The sequence below is a fragment of the Engraulis encrasicolus genome, chromosome 11 (assembly GCF_034702125.1).
Source record: "Engraulis encrasicolus isolate BLACKSEA-1 chromosome 11, IST_EnEncr_1.0, whole genome shotgun sequence".
Lineage (NCBI taxonomy): Eukaryota > Metazoa > Chordata > Actinopteri > Clupeiformes > Engraulidae > Engraulis > Engraulis encrasicolus.
This window is the reverse complement of record NC_085867.1, coordinates 14,687,065-14,709,344: the sequence shown is the minus strand read 5'-3', so window position 1 is coordinate 14,709,344 and position 22,280 is coordinate 14,687,065. Positions and strand designations below refer to the sequence as shown.

General features: G+C 42.1%; 1 protein-coding gene across 3 annotated transcripts; it reads left to right on the top strand.

Annotated features, from left to right (window-relative positions):
• The first annotated feature begins 60 nt into the window (after window positions 1-60).
• On the top strand, window positions 61-22,003 carry sec14l7 (SEC14-like lipid binding 7). Of its 3 annotated transcripts, XM_063209986.1 has the most exons (14): window positions 61-333; window positions 5,573-5,689; window positions 11,109-11,318; window positions 11,510-11,585; window positions 12,712-12,755; window positions 12,966-13,028; window positions 13,709-13,897; window positions 15,398-15,493; window positions 16,628-16,688; window positions 18,087-18,170; window positions 18,443-18,549; window positions 19,397-19,536; window positions 20,108-20,286; window positions 21,480-22,003. In XM_063209986.1, the coding sequence occupies exons 3-14, from the start codon at window positions 11,265-11,267 to the stop codon at window positions 21,602-21,604; spliced, it is 1,218 nt and encodes a 405-aa protein (XP_063066056.1). In that variant the 5' UTR covers window positions 61-333; window positions 5,573-5,689; window positions 11,109-11,264; the 3' UTR covers window positions 21,605-22,003. The 3 variants fall into 3 exon arrangements, with proteins under 3 accessions (XP_063066056.1, XP_063066055.1, XP_063066057.1); XM_063209985.1 differs by lacking the exon at window positions 5,573-5,689; XM_063209987.1 differs by lacking the exon at window positions 61-333 and having other exon boundaries at window positions 5,487-5,689.
• The last annotated feature ends 277 nt before the right edge of the window (window positions 22,004-22,280 follow it).

Sequence of the window (22,280 nt, the reverse complement as noted above, 5' to 3'; positions counted from 1 at the left end):
AAAAGTAAATCCTTTGACTAGTTTCCAAGGATTAAAAAAATGCTAGCATAGCTAAATAACTGTCCTAAATTTTGGCGGGTTGCTAAACATGTAACACGATACATGAGTTGGTTAGGAGTCCCCCCCTCAATCTTTGAGGAAACATTTTTACACATGTTAATTTGTCATTCCACGTTTGACGTGAATTTCATTTTGTGCGCTATTAGCATTTAAAATCTATGTTTTTTTTTTAAATTATCTGACTTGCATGTGTAAGCGCTTTATCTGACTGGATGAACAAACATAGGTCATGTATAAATTCAGACTATGAAAACGTGCATCTTGCACATTATGGTAGGAATTTGTTAACAGGCTACATTGCGAGCTGAATATAAGTGTTTATTTAAAGGTCCCATGGCATGGTCCTGTGGTGCTTTGTATTGGCTTGCGGGGGTGTCAGGATGTTATATCCGCAGGCTTTCTCAGTATAAAGCTGAAACACGCCATTTTGGCCTCTTAGAAGAAGGACTCATTTGAGCGCTTTCTCCAGTGCGTCAGTTTGGAGGGAGGCGTGGGAGGGAGGGGAGAGGTGTGTCCCAAGGGGGAGTGGGGGCGGGACCAAGCTCATGTGGGTGGTGGCGACGCTGTGTTTGTTTGTTAGCTACTAACTGGTAGCTATAGCGCTATAGCGCTTCACAACGGCACGTCAAGCAGCAGGGGGAATTGACGCATTTGACCCGAAGATGAAACATGTAGAGAGCTACCTGCTCATGGACTTCAGCGCAGGACGTCTCCGAAGGGTGAGTTTGAGATATTATGGCTGGAATTTGCATTTTTTGGTAGGTCTGAAAGCCCTGTTGTAGCCAGTGACTGGGTGGTTAATAGCAGCAACGAGTGTATTCACCATGCGAAGAATACCTTGCAAGTGAACATCAAAAACAATATTCTTCTTTTACTTACAGTAGGCCCTACATATAATTAGTCTACTCTACACAACCTCATTAGCTATGTGTGTACGTTGCTGGCATCGCGACTCCACTGTCTCGAAACCCAGCAACTTTCTCAGTGTGGAAAGCATGTTGAACTAGTTCTGTACATTAATGCTACGTCCTTCATTTATGGTACGATGCTACAAGTGTAAAATAAATGTGTTATTAATGAACGAGGCGGGTAATTTTCAGAACCCAAGACTTGTTTTTACCCCCTTCAAACATCGTTTTGTATCGGAGATGCTTCCCCAAGGAGGTCTATCATTGTGCTTCCCGCATTTGATCACACCACAGTACCTGTACACTGTTGACCAGTCTGTTTGGGGGAAATATGTGCATTGATGTCTGCACCGGAATAGTCAGCCTTCCCTTTTCCATGTATTCTCGCTTGTATACATTTGTGAAATGATCCAGCTTACCTGTTGACATCACATTTACCCAGGAGTTGCCACCAAAGTGTTTCCATTGTGAAATGTGTGTCTGCCTTATCTCATGTTTACCCGAGAAACCTAACACGATCATAGAACTGCCTTTTAAAAAAAAATAATAAAAAAAATAAGCGTGGTTGCTAGTGTGGAAACTGATACACTGGTCAATGCCCTCAGAAAGAGGTAGGGCCTACCTGTGAATAAGATGAAACTTTTACCATCTCTAATCTTTATCAGATCATTATAATAGGAGATGCACACTTGATTTAATAGTGAGTAACAACTTGTATAGCAGGATCACCCACCCCCACATGGGCTGTTAATTCAATTATGCAGACAATGTAAAGGCAGTGTGAACATTTATTTACAACAGCATCAAGAGTATTCCATAGGAACATATTTATTGAAGACAAATATTGTAGTGAAAGAATGACGGCAATAACAATCTCTGCAACTGTCTTTTCTTTTTTTCCAGCTGCTTCAAGTCCAACAGTGATTCCCGTGTTGTCGTGCATATCCATGCTGAGTTCCTTGATGACGAAGGACACTACACCGGGGATTCAGACTGCAGTACGCATGAACCTCAACACAAGGCTTGCTGTGACCTCTTTATCTGGCTGGCTCGTCTGTGAACTGCACCAACGCCAACATTGCCTCAGTCTGCTTTGCAGGGTTCCCAAAGACCTTGTCCAGAATGACTTCCATGAACATGACCTTTTCACACAAAACATACAGAAAAAGCACACATATTGTTTAGAATTCTAATTCTCCTATTTTGTAGACTTAATGTGCTATTGAAGTAACGCCAATAAAAATGTTATGTCAAATTGAGTTGAATTGAATGCATTCTTTTGAAAACTTACCAAAAGGTTGGCTTAATCTTTTGATGGTTGATGCACTATCCCTTCTTGGTCTTGGCAATTTTGAAGAAAGGTACACCTCCTGCAGGTAGTCATAGGGCCGGTTGTTCGTTTGAATTTTCATTGTAGAGGAGAGCCATCTGTAAGTACAACAGACAATTTGTGAACAGATTATACATTTTATGGTAAAGCAAATATAGAAATATCATTCACAACAGAAGTTTTCAGGGGGCCTAGTGAAGGGATCCACGCCATTATCCAAACTCATGTCCACTACTTGTGCTTGTGGCCTGATTCCCACCATCCGTGGAGAAAATAATTCAGTTTCCCTGTTATATGCAGTCAGCCTAGGCACAACAACTTTTGTGGGACTTTCCCCCATTCAACATTATGTATCTTGCAATGTCATCTCAAGGCCACAAGCAACACAAGGAAGGACAGGAGTTAGTGGAAAGAACATATGATGGTAGGTGTTTCTTGCCATTTAAAGCACACAACTTGATGATCCACAATGATCCAATGATCAACAATGATCCACAATAAGGCTCTCAAACTCAAAGACAAGTGAGTCAGAACAGGCAGAAATGGCATGGAAACACTTCAAAATGTTATTAGTCACATGTTTTTTTTTTAATAATTTAAAAAGCGGATGGCTTGAGGAAAAAAACTTGCGCAGTCTCTCTAATCTGCATTTTTCACTGGTCAGTAAACCAAAATGTTGTAGGCCTATAAGATGCCGTCATCTTCCCCGGGTATTTCAGTGTAATTTCTGATGTGGCTCAGTAGACCTGCATAGTGTTGTCATATTACTCCAATCAATGACTGCACCATACCCTGATACAGTTTTATTACCTGTTAAATGTGTTGACCTGTAACTTACATAGTGGAATGACTAATCATCACACAACCAAGGGAAAAAAATGAATGAACCGTTTTGAAGCTACACAACAGTAGCTACGTTGGAAATACAGTAGGCTACATACATTTACTCCATGGCTGGGGCAGCAATGTCTTCAAGGATAACTGGTGTGGTGTAGTCCAGGTGGCAATGCAGTCTGTCTGGCAGGCAGCATCATTGAACCATATGTCTGAACGTGTACACTTATTGTGGTGGCCTGTGAAGGACAAACAACACTCAATGAGATTCAGAAATACCCAATGCACTAATATGCACCCACCCACCCATTATGCCACATCATGTTCTGCATAGTTAGAAGACATTGTGAGGGACAAAAGAGTGAGTCTTCTAAACGAAAGCACACATGTTTGCATTACTGCCCCAGTAACCAGCTTTGTTCACAATTTCAAGTGGACACACAAAGGAAATAGGAGGAATCCATGGTATAACATTATGATAACTATTAGGTTATTTCACACGTTATAAGAGGGTAGTGGGTAAATGAATGTAGTACTGACAACTACAACACATAGGCCCTATTGCTATCAGCGAGTGTCTGCATGCACTCACTAACACTGATGTAACAGCACTGGGTGTTAGTGATTGTAAGCTTATACATTCACAACAACTGCCATTAGGCATTGTGTCATGTGTCGGTGGTTGCGAGCAGGGATATTCACAGTTGCGTGTGCACCCTGACGTCAAAATCGGACACACGGCAGTCGAGTTTGAGCCTGGCTAAGGGTATTGGTAAACTCCATAGAATACATTGTATTAGTTCTATGGGTAAACTCAACGAGACGCAGAGAACACATCTCGTGGTTCGAAATCCGAGCATTTGATAAACTGACGACGTGACGAGCCAAGACTGACTGCTCAAAACTGTGCTACAAGCAAGCAAGGAGGGTGTCAAGGGTAGCCAGCAAGTTACGTTGCTACTATAAACACTCAAAGGCACATAGCCATGACACCCCATCGCGTAACCCACACAACAGTGTGCAAAAACCCTTGCGATACAGTAGTTACACATGCATCATGAAAATAATAATCTGGTTAAAAAATACAGTACTTTAGGCATTGCGATTCCACGATAGCAAAACGACAACAATTCACGGTGTCTTCTTACACTCAATGACAACTGATGGAAACATCCTGATAGCAATGGAGTAATTTCCCAGCGGTAGCCAAAATGGTTCAAAAATGTGCATGTCCCTCTTGAAAAGTGAACGAAAGCTACATTAATTTATGGTTTCGAGGTCAGAGCAGAGATTACACCGGGTGTTAATGTTATACTTCACAGTCATTTTCCAGACTAAACTCAGTTGATCAGAGCGTAATGCTTGCTTTTGGTGTGTTTGTAGGGCAGAGTACCAGTACCATGGTTCAGGAAATTGTTCGTGCTAGCTGCACATAGCCAAGATAGCCTTTATAATGGGTGACACCCGCGTAGCATAGCAAAATTAAGTCTGGTCATGTGTTTAAATTTTACACCGGGACGTTATACTTCACAGTCAGGACTAAACTCAGTTGATCAGAGCGTATGCTTGCTTTTGGTGTGTTTGTAGCGCAGAGTACCATCCAGGAAATTGTTCGTGCTAGCTGCACATAGCCAAGATAGCTATTGCAAACGCTAATGGGTGGCACCCATAGCATAGCAAAAAATGAAGTAATCTGGTCATTAACACTATTTATAAATCCATTCACCTTACTTGTTCGGAGCTTGCGGATCCCGCAGGGAGACACTGGTATGGATCCATGTCATGCTGTGCGAACCTGGCCCTGTACCGTCCCAAATTGTGGAAAACACTCGTCCCGAAAATGCTTCCCACAAACAACGCCTTCGGTAGTTTCGTTGGGCAAATTATTTGGGTAAATAAAACCAAGCCCACTGTGTCTTCAGGGGCTCTCCCATATGCAGTGAAAACAGGCTTTTCCCCATATTATCACATCCTCCATGTTTCAGTTGCTTAGGCGCCGCCATTTTTCTTGTCTGTTGAACTTGCTCTTCTCTGCTGATGTGATGGGCGGGCAATGGAAACAGTGTCTAGCTCTATTGGTGGATCCCAGAAACAGGGCGTTGATCATTTTTCCCTCTGCTACGTAGAGAAGGGAAGGCCCAATCAGCGCGCCACCTGGACGCGCCTTTTTTCAAATCTTGACCGAATGCAGGACAGCTCAGTAAACACCTTATGAAAATGTTAACCCCTGGGGTGACTTAAGGAGGCCACAGGAACTCATTTTAAGGTCTAAAAACCTTATTAAGTGAAGATTTCATGCCATGGGACCTTTAATATTTCAACGTATGCCTACATATTATTTTTCTTTTTCGATGGCCTTGACGTTAAACCAGAGTCCTACTGGAACTAAGAAAATCTTTGGAAACATGACATCTAACAATATTCTCCGCATTCCCTTTAGACCACGAATTAATTAGCCTCATCAAACTTAACTTCAGGCAACATCTTTCGTTTGAACCATGACCATGGGTTCAGCCCTCTATTCCAATTTCTCTGGTTAGCCACGGACAGACAACAGGTTATTTGCCAATGTCAAGTCGCTGCTATGTGTCCAAATCCGTGATCATTTCAAATACTTCATCAATTATTAGCCGGGGAGCCAAACTCTCAAAAGTGCTTTAAAATGGGAGGAACCTGACATGGCCTGCCATACTTTTTATTCGTGATTTTTTTGTTAGTTCTATCCCTTAGGACAAATAATTGGAGGGTCTGCTCGGGCGGAAATATCGCGAAAAAAAGTTGTGTCTATTTTAATGTATGTACCCTTCATTTTTCGAGAGAAATTTCTGAAAAATGAAAAATGACCTGAAATCCTTGGTGGCTTGGGTAAGCTGTCAATAAAGGCTTTCCAGGTGCACAGGACATACATGCTGACAACATTCAATTGAAAAAATATTTTTAAATCACATTTCAATAGGATTTTGACTCAATTTTATGCTTCAAAATTAGGCGTTTTTTCACTTTTTTGCTATATTTTCATCTTTACCTCATTGGCAATCAAGTTTTTCTTCATGTTTTGACATCAAACAATATACCATTATATTTAGTAAGACGTATAGTGATATCACAACAAAAATGATGAAAATACAACCAAAATCATTGGATCTGTGATGACTGTAGTGTATGTACCCTTCATTTTTAGAGAGAAATTTCTGAAAAATGAAAAATGACCTGAAATCCTTGGTGGCTTGGGTAAGCTGTCAATAAAGGCTTTCCAGGTGCAAAGGACACATCTACTGATGATATCCAATAAAGAAAATATTGTTAAACCACATTTGTACATGATTTTGGCTCAATTTTATGACCTAAAATTAGGCGGTTTTTTTCACTTTTTTTGCTATATTTTCATAATTTCTTCATTGGCTATCAAGTTTTTCTTCATGTTTTGACATCAAACAATATGGCATTCTTTTTATTAAGCAGTATACTGATTCCACAACAAAAACATACAAAATGCAACCAAAATCAATAGATCTATCGCGACTTCACCTCTAGTTGGTGATCAATAGGCCCGGAAACTCAAAAAGATTTCCGGCTACAATCAAAATGCTGAAAAGCACACTGTATACTTAGCAATGACATACATCCTCCCACACACACACACACACACACACACACACACACACACACACACACACGCACACAAGTAATCTGGGGATTCTACAATGATTTGCATCCCAGGTGACACCCCCCACAACGTACATGTACTACGTACAGTACATCACCCGTACATTCTGTACATACTTTGTGGATGTGACAGTGAGCTATATTCACAGAAAAAGGAGACCGCAAAATTACACAACTACCATTCAACACCTTCTGGCATGTGCAGGCACAGAAACCCAGAGGAAAGCCTAGACTCTCAAAATGCTGAAAGATACACTATGTGTACTGTTGAGTAGAGTACATAACTATCAATCCTGAAGGAAATTAAGGTCTCTAGCAGCATAAATAAATAGATATGCAAAACATGATACATATTATTGCACAACATATTTAACATATAACACACATTTAGCCATAAGGCATTTCACACAACCACATAGGCTACTGTACTGTAATACACAACATATACACACAGCACATATACATACAGCAGTATGTCATGGAGATGAGGTTCTAGCGATTAAATGCCCATTACCAGGAATAAGCTCACTTATAGCTTGAAAGTTGTGGGACCTCATCTTCCAGAGGGTGGGGTAACCATAATAATATGTATCAAATTCAGGCAGGCAAAAAATGCATATGGTGCATATTATAAGGTCACACTCAATCTGCAATATCTGGACTTTTTCCATCTAGTGTTGCTTTAAGTTTTTACCAAGGTATTGTATGATGGTAGAATTTGAACACTATGTAAAGCCTTCTCCAACCAACCTCAAGGATCTGAATGAGAGATCTAAACTCTGAGGAGGCTAATACCAATTGTGTTCCCTGAACCAATAGGTGCAACAACTTGTTTCTAACTTCTTAAAACTTCTTTAAAGAAATTACCATATAAGGTCATATAAAATATGCTAGTCTGTTTGAGGGGTTAAATAATTTCCATCAACAGTCACTGAAATACTTTGTATTTGGAAAGCTGAATCAATATGCAATTATATCAATGGATTAAAAAAAAATACAGGCATATTTCAAGATTAATCAGGCTCAAATTATAAAATCATGGTTCAGGAAGCATGAGCGATCATTGTTACACATGGATTGGCCACCACAGAGTCTAGACCTCAACCTCACTGAGAATCTTTGGGATATGCTGGAGAAGGTACATAGTGTCCAGACTCTACCATCATCAATACAAGATCTTGCATTGGTGAAAACTTGGTGAAAGTAAGTCCAGACATTGTATACATTTATTAAGACAATACAACACCAAATGTGTATCATAATTTAAGAAAAGGGTGGTCATACAACACAACAGTGTGTGAGACCTTTCCGATGCTGACGTTTTAGACCACACTGTGTAGAACCCTTTCTGATAGAGTGGAGGGGTGGTTCTCCTTATGTCAAGCACCGTCTCCTTAGTTTTTATGGAATTCCACTGCAGCTAGTGCGGCACCAAGTTATCCACCTGTCGCCTGTACTCCCCATCCCCACCCTTGATACACCTCACAATTGCAGTGTCATTATGGAAACTTGCATGTGGTAGGTATAGCAAAAGCATGTGGTAGTGCTGTAGCAAAAGTAGGTGGTATAGGGTGAACAACACCAAGGAGAACACCATTCCTTGTGGCACTCCAGTGCTGCTGACCACAGTTTGTGATGTAAGGTCATTTAGTCTGATGTACTGGGGTCATTTATCCAGGTCACCAGAGCTGTATCCACCATCTGCAGAAGTTAGTCTCTCAGCAAAAGTGTATGGATGTTTGAGGCACTACTAGAGAAATCAAAGAACATTATTCTCACTGTCTCCTTTGTCCAAGTGAGAATTTTCCCTATGTAGCAGTTACAGGATAACGTCCACAACTCCCACATTATCCTGATAAATAAACTGTATGGAATCCAGAGCATGGCAAACCTGGGTTTTCTTTCTGTTGAGCAGCAGTACCCACTCAAATGTTCTCATTATGTGAGAGCAGCTGGTCTGTAATCATTGTTGTGTTGCTTTTTGGGGACTGGTATGAGAGAAGAGGTCTTCTACTGTAGGCACTATCTACAGGTGCCTTACCCGTTTGTAGACTCTTGTTGAAGATGTGTTGCAGTGGCTCAGCTACCTCTTTTGCACATGTTTTAAATAATATTACAGGCTTGAGGACCAAAAGGGATACATGAAATACACAGTACACCAATACTTCACAACAGCATACTTTCATACAGTAGCCTACATACAGTACATATAAACAGGGAAGCTAATGAAGGCACTTATACCAGTGTTCCCAGCTCACAGACATGTCCCTAACAGAGCTATGACCTGGATCAACTAATTGCGCTATCAGTTTCAGCCATCAGGATGCACAACAGATATTTTGTGGCATTTGCTCCTCCCAGCTCTTAGATAGATAGACAGGAGGGAACTTTAATCACAGTATCACACTCTTCCTAACATTGTTATTAATGTCAAACTCTACCTCATAATCAGAACAGATATGAAGGAGCTGTTGGAACTAACTCTTACTTGGACATAGAATGGTAAGCTTGGCTGCATATAGCAAGTGATTAGTCAACACCAACTATCACCAACTATCATGTCATTCACTGTCATACCTCATTTCATCCATATAAGCATTGAATAAGGCTGGAGATAAAATTTTCCCCCCCGACATAACCCCGGTTGATGACATTAAAACGTGTAGAGAGGATGTTTGCCCATTTAACGTGCACATACATACATTTGTACCAAACTACTGGGAACTCCCCCATGCAGATGTTTCAGCAGCTGCAGAACAGACCAATCAGTGGACTCAAAGCAGTATTTCAGCGCTTCTTCTGCTTTTGGTGTCCACATCCTGACAGTGCGTGTGGTTGATAGTACTAATCTCTGGTAGAGGCATCCCAGGGATTTTCTGCTGAGCTGTTGTCATCACATGCTGGAGTGCCTACTTGTCACAGATGTGGAAGTTGACCAACAGTGGCTTCAGGATTTGGTAGCCCATCAGTTTCTTCTGTAGAAGAGACATTGTTGGGCCTTGCTGACCACTGAGGCCATGTGAATACTCCAGGACACGTCATCCAGGGATTTAAAGCTGCTGACTCTCTCCATCACTGTAGAGTCACCAGATGGGTCTGTGACTTCTGTGATTGTTTTTGTTTTTGGAGTCCAATACGAAAGTAATTGCCGTTACACCACGAGATCATTGTAGGATCCCCAGATTAGGGTGGTGTGTGTGTGTGTGTGTGTGTGTGTTTGTGTGTGTGTGTGTGTGTGTGTGTGTGTGTGTGTCATATTGCCCAGTATTCAGCATGCATTTCAGCATTTTGATTGTTGGCTGACATTCTATTGACTTTCTGGGCCTGTTGATCACCAACTAGAGTTGGAGTCCCCACAGATCCATTGAGTTTGGTTGTATTTTCATGGTTTTTGCTGTGGTATCACTATACTGCTTAATAAAAAGAATGGCATATTGTTTGATGTCAAAACATGAAGAAAAACTTGATGGCCAATGAAGAAATGATGAAAATATAGCAAAAAAAGTGAAAAAAGACACATTTTAGGTCATAAAATTGAGTCAAAATCATGTACAAACATAAATTTTCTTTATTGGAATAGCATCAGTAGATGGGTCCTTTGCACCTGGAAAGCCTTTATTGACAGCTTACCCAAGCCACTAAGGATTTCAGGTCATTTTTCATTTTTCAGAAAATTCTCTCTAAAAATGAAGGGTACATACACTACAGTCATCGCAGATCCATTGATTTTGGTTGTATTTTCATAGTTTTTGTTGTGGTATCACTATACTTCGTAATAAAAAGAATGGCATATTGTTTAATGTCAAAACATGAAGAAAAACTTGATTGCCAATGAGGTAAAGATGAAAATATAGCAAAAAAGAAAAAAACGCCTAATTCTTAAGCACAAAATTGAGTCAAAATCCTATTGAAATGTGGTTTAAGAATATTTTTTCAATTGAATGTTGTCAGCATGTATGTCCTGTGCACCTGGAAAGCCTTTATTGACAGCTTACCCAAGCCACCAAGGATTTCAGGTCATTTTTCATTTTTCAGAAATTTCTCTCAAAAAATGAAGGGTACATACATTAAAATAGGCACAACTTTTTTTCGCGATATTTCCGCCCGAGCAGACCCTCCAATTATTTTTCCTAAGGGATAGAACTATCCAAAAAATCACAAATAAAAAGTATGGCAAGCCATGTCAGGTCCAACACAATTTTGGGACTTTGGCTCCCCGGCTATATGATTTGATTTCGAGCCTGGAGATGAACTCATCATTCTGCATAGTCACACAAACAAATTAAATAACAGTCTTCTATTTGCATCAGTTGCACGGACACTGCGCATCCATTGGTCGGAGGCACCACGACATCGGTACCCGCCCCTGAGTTGCATTGCCTAAATCCCCACGGACACTCCAAGCGCAGGGTCAGAGGAGCGCACCTGTGTGTTCGACTGTCAACTAGCCACACTTGTACAGAATTATGAGTGGACGGGTTGGCGACCTCAGCCCAAAGCAGGCTGCTGCTTTGGAAGAGGTAAGTTGGATTTAATCGTCAGTAATTGTATGTTCAGAGATAGTTTGCTGCTTTATTTATAAGGGAAAACAGGTGCACGACACGTGCCCGAGCTTCTGTATGGTGCTTGCATCCATACGGTATGAGATTACAGACGTCAGAGTAGTAGCCTAGTAGGCCTAAACTTTATCTTCTCTTTCTCGATGCCAAAGTTTAGAGAAAGAGTTCAGGACATCCTGCCTCTACTGCCTTCCCAGAGCGACCACTACCTTCTACGATGGCTCAGAGGTGAGAAAAGTGATTGACGGGAATTTGTATACAACGTGGGTATGCAATGCACGGAGTGTTACAGTTAAATTGGCTTTCACGATAAGATACTAAATTATTCGACTATTCTACTCTATTCTACATTATATTGCCACACACTCTATTTACGTTTTTTTTGTGGTGGATCAAGCACGTTTTACCACTGAACCTAGCCTACCATAGGAAAAGTGGTCTCATTTTCGACCACAGTGAAACTGGGTGTGGCTTTCCCCAAATCTGCAACAAGTTTCCCCAGGAGGAGAGGCCTGCATGGGGGCAAGTGTTTGTTGCCCCAACCAGGAGGGTGTTTGTTTGAGAATGTTTTTGGCTTAGCTCAGCTGTCCTGCTTTGATGTTATCATACAGTCAACTTAAGCAGGGTATCAAATATCCATTCACCAGTGAAAACCATCAAATGAATGAAGTAAACAAACTGCATTGTGAAACTTCAAACTGCATTGTGAGACTTGTGAAGTCTTTGGTTGGAATAGCTACTGACACATGATTCACACAGACACCTGCGCTGCATGTTTGACTTAAGTGCAGTGTTGGGAAGGCTTACATCCTGTTGCCATGTAGTCAGCCATCTCCATAATCTTCTAAACATCTCAGACATCTTAGTTTACAGATTAATAAAGGACAGATTATTTCCTCGTGCACACCATGCACATTATCGCCTTCACATGCATCGCAGGGCTTGTGTGCTGGTACATAAAATAACTATAAAGAATACTTTTTCGCCATTGTTGACTTGTTTCATGTCATCTTACTTTGAAAACCTATTCCCTAACTTTGTATATTTCGTATGTTAAGCAAATAGGGCATAGTGGAAACATGAAGGCCACTGCCTTTTGTGTAGCTGCTCAAAGTGCAGATACTATGTATTTTGTATCTACAAATATTGACATCCTCGGGTCTTTCACCTATGCTTTGCCTGCATACAACTGCTTCACAAAATATTGATCTTGCATCTCTGACCTATTTATTTTGTTAATACTCAACCAAAGGGGGAAAAAAATGACGTGTTTGATCTTTTTTGTGCAGTCACATCGGCATTTTACTAAATAGTGCTGCAATTTTATTTTGTTCTATTTGTCTTTAATTCACAGCCAGGACATTTAACGTTGACAAATCTGAGAGTATGCTCAGAAAGGTAACTAAATTTCAATCTATTTACATTTTAATACCTTTTGAGTTTTATAAACAGCTGAAACATGCACCAACCACCACAACTATCCCACAAGTGATTTACAATTTTAGAAACACCACCAAATGTCTAAAATTACCACCACCATACTGTTTTACGTCTGTAACTTAACATTGTGCTGGAAAATGTATCATGAAACTACCATTTATCTGTTAGCATGTGGAGTTTCGCAAGTACATGAAAGCGGACACAATCATTGAAGACTTTAAACCACCCGAGGTGAGTGACAATAATGGCAGAAGAGAATATCAACTGGTGGCACAAAGTAAGTGTGAGTGACCGTGTCATTACAATATATATAATTGCATTTGACTCACTTAATATACCGACTAATGTAACTAACTAATGGACACGGTCTCTGTAGTAATGTGAGGTTAAATTACATTGCATCTTATTAAGCAGATGCTTTTTATCCAAAGTGACTTGATAAAAATAAAATACAGAGCACATACACAACAAGGTTTCGGTAGTTGTAAATTCAAATCCAGGAGGTGCTCTCCTGTGGACCCTCATCCATGGCTGAAGTGCCCTTGTAATGTGAATGCAATCTGGAACGAAGTCGTGGGTTAAAGTCAATTTTTATTTTTTAAAAACAGACTACACACCTGAAACTCATATTTACATTTCAACAGATTCCCATCATCATAGATCAAGTGTGCCTGCACATACTTTGTTGCACATGAGTGTGAGCCATTTCACTGACCTGGGCCCACTCTTATTTCTGTGGCACACCAAATTTTATGTTCAAGTCTTATATACTAGACGATGTATATTAATGGTGTATGTGAGCCAAGTGTAATACACATTTGAAATTATCTCGCGGGCCAAATAAAAAGACTCTGTCCTAGAGTATTCTCCAAGTGCTGTTTTTTTAACTGTGTGTGTTGTGGTCTCTGCAGGTGATTGAGAAGTATGTCTCAGGGGGATTGTGTGGCTTTGACAAGGAGGGAAACCCCATCTGGTATGACGTCATCGGGCCTCTGGACCCCAAAGGTCTGCTGATGTCTGCCACAAAGCAGGACTATATAAGGCTCAAGGTGCGGGACACGGAGATGCTGCGCAAAGTGTGCGAGCAGCAGTCTGAAAAGGTTGGTGTTGTCTTTCACAGGGCTTGACTGGACTCTGTTGGAAATAATGTTTGTGGGGGTGCTGTTGTGTTAATACGCCGTACCTATATCCGAGCTATATTGTCCTTCAACCCCATCTTTCTCCGGATCATCTTCTCCACTGTACTATTGAATAATGGTTGAAGGACAGATTTTCTCTCTTTTTTTTTCGTAAATGTTTTTTTGCCTTCATTATCATAGACACAGTGAAGATGGTGATAGGAAGTAATTGGGAGAGAGAGATGGGTAGGGTCGGGAAATGACGCAGGCCGAACTCGAACCCGGGTCGCCCGTAGATGGTACGGTGTCTTAGCGCACTGTGCCACTGCACCCCCGAAAGATAGATCTTCTTTTCAGTAATCTCCAATGGTGCAGTGCCAGAGCAACCCAGATGGCTTTGTCTAGTTTGCTAGGCTGCCTGAAGAAGTAACTCTGGTTGGGACTTCTGCACTCCTGATGTTGTTGCGTTTGTTGGGTGCGTGCTGGTGGGGGTGGGGTGCAGGGGACTTACCATATGAGTGATTTGTTTATTGTTTTTTATGTATTCATATGTTTTTGATGGCTTTACTTTATTATTTTATTTTAATGCACGTTTTGTTAAAAACAAAAATTTGAGAGAAGCGTAATGAAATTTGGCATGCCTAATTTACCACCTGCATTCTGTTCTCCACTCAACTGTCATTCGCCTGAATTCAGCGCGAAAAGATAGGCACGCCTATTTAACCAGCTGCATCTCATTCTCCGCTCTGCCGTCATTTGGTGGAATTTCAGCGCACAGAAATTATAATTAACTATCCAGCATTTTATTCTCCACTCACCTGTCTCCAGTCAGAAATTTTCTTTCTCGCTCGCACCCCCCACCTCCCCTTTCGCCCCCCTTACGCCGCTGTTCTATCGATTCGTCAAGCATCTTGTCCTAGCTTCCTCTCAGATCACCTCACTCCATTTCTCTCCAACCATCATCCTCCGGGGGATGTCCGCTCAGAGTCCACACATATCTGCTGGTGTGGATACTCAGTGGTGCCCCGTACTCCCGAGCTTGAGAATGTTTGCTGCATAGACATTTTTCGGCCGTGGCAGTACTTCAGCACCACGGACAGCGATCTTGCCCAGTACGCCACATAATCTCTCAGCTTCTTGAGTGCAGTGGTTCCTGCAGACCCTGTGAATCACTTTCATGATCATTCCACAGCGTGGACAGCCACTCTCATGGGAGAGCGGCACAATCACGAGAAGTCCGTTCTCCAGCGAGAACGAAGATATATGCATACTTGCTTAATCCAAATTTCAGAGTGAACTAATGAATTGTACCTATTTTATTTTAATGTTTAGTGCCCTGTCAGGGACAACAGATGCAAATTAGCCTAAGGCTAACTCTGGTGCAATGCATGAAATGGAAACATTTATGTTTTAATTGTACATGGTCCCAATAAACTGAATTGATTTGAATTGAATTGAAATTGAATGCTCTTTCTCCACCAGATTGGGAGGCACGTGGAGGCCATCACCCTGATCTACGACTGTGAGGGGCTGGGCATGAAGCACATGTGGAAACCTGCTGTGGAGGCCTACGGAGATGTGAGTCCTCAAAGATGCTTTTTTCTTTAAAATGGTAGATGTTGAGGGTGCTATTAGAGAGACTGGATATAAACTCTTAGAATCGCTGGTTCTATGGTGCACTGCGCGCAGAGCATGTGAAGTCCCATACCATAGAGTTTGACTTTTGAACTGAACTTGAATCGCCAAGCCCCCCCCCCCCCCCCCCCCCCCCCCCCCCCCCTCCCCCCCCCCCCCCCCCCCCCCCCCCCCCCCCCCCCCCCCCCCCCCCCCCCCCCCCCCCCCCTCTCTCTCTTCTTGTAATTTCCTGTCCAACTGTTCATTATCCTGTTACAACAAAGACACGAAATCCAGAAAATAAAAAGTGGCAGGCTGTAATGTCCACAAGAAGTACCTGATGTACTTGGTAGTGTAACAGTCAAATGAATTACCCAATATGTAATCTTTGCCAGTGTTGATCCTAGAATGAGAGGCACCCCGGGCAACCCCCTCAGAGAAAAACATCCCAAAAGTGGTGAAAAAACACTCATAACTGCTGGTGAAAGCCACGAATAGAACATGCTGATACATGACACGTTGCTAGTGCTAATTGGCGATCTTTGCGATATCACCGTGGGCAGGGTTTTGTGGTGACATTTATTGTCCCTTCTCGGGTGCCACCCTGGGCAATTGCCCAGTCAGCCCTCCCCTAGAACTGCCCCTGATCTGTGCATCAAGCACTCAGTTTCCTCTGAGGTTAAGGCAATGTAGTATGAATGTAGCTCCTGTATCGTTGAGGGCGGTGGTGGTGAGCCTGTTTGCAACCAGACTTATGGTTTCAGGTTTGAGCTAAACTCTGCCTGACCCCATCGATGTGTCCTTAAGCAAGATAATTAACCCCAAATTGCTCCTGGTGACAGGGTGGTACCCTACATGTATGTGTCAGCCACTGCCACCCGTGTGTGAATGGGAGTGAGAATGGGTGAATGTGAGCCATACCATTTAAAGCACTTTGAGTGCTCGAAGGAGTGGAAAGGCGCTATATAAAGGCAGTCCATTTATCCATTTATATTGTCATGAATGCAGTGTAACAAACACTTCATGCAGCGAGACATTGTGATTATAATTACCAATGCTATTTAAGTGATAACACTTTTTATGTTGCATTTGTTTCAGATTCTCTCCATGTTTGAGGAGAACTACCCAGAGAGCCTTATAAGAGTGTTTCTCATCAAGGGTAAGCATGCATTGGTTTATGTCAACAAAAACAAGGCCTTAAAATAGCCTGTTGCTTTTTTTAGCCTTGAGCCGCGTCTTTCAACCTTCGGGTCAGGACTTCACATGGAAAACAAATAGGGTCATCTGAAACGTCTAGTGGTGAAAAAAAGAATACTGATACTGATACATTTGTTGTTATGGTACATTAACTAGCAATATGTATCAGTGATACATATTGCTAGTTAATGCACCATGACAACACATTAGTATTCTGATTTAAAATACTATTATAATCATACATTTTTACAAGTATCTATAGGTTGAATAGTCTATTAATTAATACATTTTATTGATTAATAAAAGTACTCTGCTCTACGAGCTCAACTAAACCACAGCACAAGTAGTGAAACTTCATAGACATGTAAACAGTGCACAGGTTTGTAGTCACACCTTGTCCTATTTAGTGCAACTCGGAGCAACGTTTGGCTATTTCCTTTCGAGGAATAGCACGTAACAGAGAGATGCAGGACTCCAACGTGAAGCACAGGGGTCTTCAACTTTCTGATCTCTCGGTTATTACATGGCTAACCTTAGATTGCAAATTTTACATCAGATTAGATTGCAAATATTTTGCAGTTCATCAGTTTTCCAAGTGTCTAAAACAGCTGACATCGTTAGGTAACAGACATTCAGTTCATTGCCATTGACAATGGTCTGTTCTTCAGAAACAGACGTGAGAATGAGCCCCAATGGTTCATTCTATATGAAAGTGAGCCATGTAATAAGAACAGTTAATGTCCCTTTTAAATTCATATTCAATATTCTGTCTAAGCAGAAACCTAAAAGCAGAGAAACTGAGTTGCATTGCTGTTGTTTATTATTATTATTATTATTATTATTATTATTATTATTATTATTATTATTATTATTATTTATTAAATGTGTATGGAGTCACCAGAAATTTGGGGTGTCAAAATGGGGTCCCAGGCCAAGAAGGGTTAGGAAACAGAGCTTTAGAGCTGTCAATAGCCCAGAGCATACTAAAGCAGGAAAAAGTGCAGCAGGTGGGCAGCATAGTAACAACATTGGGTTATGAGAATGAGGCAATTATGTGTAATAGGGCATCATTTAGGGCCCATGTAGATTGCAGAAGGCCATATGCAGAATGTGAAAAGCACACCAGGGAACCCTCTTCTCTTCTGTGTTTGTGTGTGTTTGTGCGCAAGAGAGAGAGAGCGAAACACAGATGCCATCTTAATCGTGTACATCCTGATGTTGACATTGGACACTTACGTCAGTCTCTTTCAACACAATACTTAGAACTCTGTGTCTTGTGCACTGTACAAAATTGTGTGTGCTCATGTTTGCTGATGTTATGGTTATTGTAACCTCTGATGCAAACTCTGCCTCTCCACAGCTCCCAAAATCTTCCCAATCGCTTTCAACCTCGTGAAGCATTTTCTGTGTGAGGAGACCCGCCGTAAGATTCTTGTGCTTGGAGGTAAGGCACTTGTCATTTTTTCCCTTCAGTTACAACTTTCTTCACTGCTGAGCAGACATTTTGACAGCAGAGCAGAGCAATGAAGTGAATCTGTTAAGGGATGGACCCAAGTATAAATTACCTGTTACCAGAACGGCAACGTGGTAATGTAGTAGTATAGTACTATGGTTGTTAAATCTTTTCAATGACCATTTCAGCATCCCACAGCCAGAGCCACCCGTCCTTTGAGTTGACACTAAAACTAGTTTGGTTGAATTCATGTTGTTTTGTAGGGAACTGGAAGGATGTTTTGAGGAAGCACATCGATGAGGACCAGCTCCCTGTGGCCTATGGAGGCACACTGACGGACCCCGATGGAGATCCCTATTGCAGGACTAAGGTGAGAGGCAGCAGACAGCACACAGACACCCTCAGAGAGGGCTGCTCACTTGCCTTTCGTCTAAAACGCACTGCCTTGGGCAGCAGCCTTGGCCTAATGGCTAGAGGGTTAGTCTTGAGATCACATTCGGTTGCAGGTTTGAGTTAGCCTGATTCTCACCAGACCTCTGTGTGTGTGTTCAGCTCTGGAGCCCCCTGGTGGAGCTCCAACACACATGGAGATCTGGGACAATGCAGCAGGATTCCATGTCTCCAGTCAGAAAATAGGCGGAGCATTTGTTGATTCAACAATATCAATGGCAGCTCGCATTGAGGAGTCACAGGACAGATTATAGACTATTTTGACACTTTAGAGATTAACCGGAAACGTTTTTGAAGGAATTTGTTGGTGGCGAAGACGGGCAGAATGATGGATAAAGCCACGCTTTCTGAAGGCAGAGCCAGCGTATGCTCTCCCAGACCCTAGTAGTGGAGCTCACAAAGCACGGAACTACACTGGGCAAGGGCCAGGCGAGATTTGAGTCCTGTACCACAGGAAAGAAGAGAATCCCCTACCTTTGGAATAATATGGGTCCCCTCCCCTTATCCATGGCTGAAGTGCCCTTGGGCAAATCAACAAACAGCCCATGACACCCTTGGTGTCACAGCCTTTTTATTTTTGTTGTCTTAGTTTACTTTGTCCCGCGCCTAATACATTTAGATGGATGTGTGTGTTTTCCCTCAGTACTACAAATCACAGAAACCCACATTGCTCATAATTAATGCTCTGTAACTAAATAACTAAAAAAAACGTTGTGTGTGATAAAAGCATCAGCTACGTGTAACATAGTATCTCCATTTCGTGACAGATTAAATATGGCGGTGTGGTGCCGAGGTCCTATTACGTCCAGGACTCCATCAAGGTGCAGTACGATCAGACGGTGACCATCAGTCGAGGATCATCCTATCAGCTGGAGTGTGAGGTCCTCAGCCCAAACAACATGCTAAGGTGAGCAGCGTCGGATTGGCCTAAAGTTATGGTTCTCAAAACTCAGTGTACCATTTCAGACTGTAACTATGTGTTGTTCATATTGCACATTATATTATTTATATTCAATGATCATCAATCAGCAATTTCTCAAGTGCAGACCTTTTTCTCAATGTGCACTGGGGTTTCTGTGAATGAGCATTAGGTGGTATGCTTGTTAATTTGTGTGTTGAGCGATCATAAACTTAAACAAAAATTACAAATGAAATGAATGTTCGTTTTGGCTTGTGCGCAGATTAATGAGCTGAGAAGGGAGAGCAAATGTATTACTGTATTTGCCAATTAGTCTGACCCTGTAACACCAACGTAATAACTTATTGAAAACATACTATAATAACCTGCCAGGATGGCAGGAAAGTATTACGTTGTTGGGGTGTTAAAGACCCTCTTGTGTATATTATTTTATTCACTCTATTTATTCCCCTGCTTGTGTGTGTGTGTGTGCGTGTGTATGTGTGTGTGTGTGCGCGTGTGCGTGTGCGTGTGTTTGATCCCCTGCTTGGTTGCCTGTGTGTGTGTGCGTCTGAAAAAGGTGGCAGTTTGCCAGTGAGAGTGCAGACATTGGCTTCGGTGTGTTTCTGAAGAGGAACGGCAGCAGCGCTGGCGACCAGCAGAAGGTCTCGGACATGGCGGAGGTGGTACCCAGCGAACGCTACAACGCCCACTTTGTGCCAGAGGATGGATCGCTCACCTGTGCAGAGCCTGGAGTGTGTAAGTAGACACAACCCCACCTGTGGTCACACTATCACTTCTTGTTATAGAACACATTGTCACTACATAAGACTTTAAATGTACACAAAAAAATGAATAAACACTACAGTATGTGTATGAAGAGAAGACACCGGAGCAGCTCAGATGGGATGCTTTTTCTTTTTAATTCAAGTGCACAACATGTTTGTCCCTAACATGTTGTGCACTTGAATTAAAAAGAAAAAGCATCCCATCTGAGCTGCTCCGGTGTCTTCTCTTCATTCAACATTACCTGCCTCCCTCCCGTTGACGCACCAGATGTAAAAACAGAAGCGCGTGGAACCCCTTTTTTGTTGACTACAGTATGTGTATTTGGAGTATACGACGGGTTCAGATGTAAAACCCCCTTGTGATTAGTGACGGGCCGTATTTCTATAAATCTAAAAATCAGTCCATTTCGGGGTTTTTTGGGCTTGACTTGATGTGCATCATAATAACATAAAGTGGCTTTTCGATTGAAATTACGTATGGAATAGCGGCCGACGAGGTGTCCCGATATCAAGGGAAATAATGGACGAGGCAGAGCGTATTAACAGCCCTTGATATCGGGACACCTCGAAGGCCACTATTTGGCTTATCACCCGGTTACCAGCATTTCAGTATTAATTTATTAATATGTTGATCTAAGGCTTCGAGAGAAAGTAGATTATCCGCTGAGCTTGGTACGTTGCTATGGGCACCACTTCCTAATCTAGTGAGACGCGCCTCTATCGGAGGCATGTAAGGACGCGCCCAGAACGTTGAGGTGACTTGACAACCAAATGCGGTAGAATTGACGACTGGGTTTTTGACTTGACAACCAGATGCGATAGAATTAGTAACGGGGTCTTGACTAGACAACCAGATGCGATAGAATTAGTAATGGCACTTTGCCAGAAAGTTAGAAAAGAAGCTACTTAGACGCCCACATGACACCATAGGTGTCCTGCTCTTGGGGAATAAAGGACACCTGCTCAGCCAATCAGAAGACGTTCCGTCTGCTCACCGGGTGATAATTGAAAATACTACTTAAAATGATGTTCCACAGATTTTCGTCATTGATTTCACAGGGCTTTGCATCTTAACTCTGCAAAAAAAAACATAACTCTGTTTGAATGACACATGAAAAGATTTCACGTTAACACAGCATTTTATTATCCTATTTTTCCTCCTAGATGTCCTGCGCTTTGACAACACCTACAGCGTGCTCTCGTCCAAGAAGGTGAGCTTCAGCGTGGAAGTCCTGACTCCAGAGGGGGAGCCTCAGCCTCGCACCCGCAGGGAGGCCAGCTCGGACTAGAGCTGACCCACCCCCTCTGTAGTTTTTTGAGTGAGGAGTCTGCACACTTAAAATCCCTTTTTTTGTTTTATTATTAATTGTTTTATTAATCCAGCCATGAAATAGTAATAATAAAAAACAACAAAAAGGATTTTAAGTGTGCAGACTCTTCACTCAGAAAACTAGAGTCGGCCTTTGTCCTGCACCTTTTCCTGGGATGTGCACTATCTTCACCTTCAACTGACCCACACCCTCAACTACACCCACACCTAACCTGGCTCTCACCAGACCTGCTTAGTGCTGGGCAGCACCTACGCAAGCTCCACGCACACGTCTGGAGAGCTGCGTGTTGGGATTATTTTTCGACAGCTTTATCTACCACTTTTCCGTCCTTGCCGCCAATAAATTCCTTCAAATTCGTTACCTGTTCATTAGTTACCATTCATCAGTATGTGGTAGAGTCTACATTACAATTGATGTTTAACTGCTTGATGCGAGAGGCTGTTGTTATCTGAAACAACGCTTGGATAAAAACCCTCCCCAAATGGTGCTGTTGACCAGACCTGGAGCTTTTGGAGAATACACAGGTCTGGTGATTGCTAGGCTAACCTAGTACACCCGCATCAGTACCACACTGTTCCAAGGCTGCACCTCTACTTGACCAGCACCAGGGGGCAGCACTCAACTGCCCTCCATA

Bases quoted from the DNA above. Each gene is read 5' to 3' on its own strand.
- sec14l7 (XM_063209985.1), top strand. From the start codon at position 11,265: ATGAGTGGACGGGTTGGCGACCTCAGCCCAAAGCAGGCTGCTGCTTTG. The intron at 18,550-19,396 runs GTGAGAGGCAGC...ATTTCGTGACAG, and splicing joins ATCCCTATTGCAGGACTAAG to ATTAAATATGGCGGTGTGGT. The intron at 20,287-21,479 runs GTAAGTAGACAC...TTTTCCTCCTAG, and splicing joins CTGTGCAGAGCCTGGAGTGT to ATGTCCTGCGCTTTGACAAC.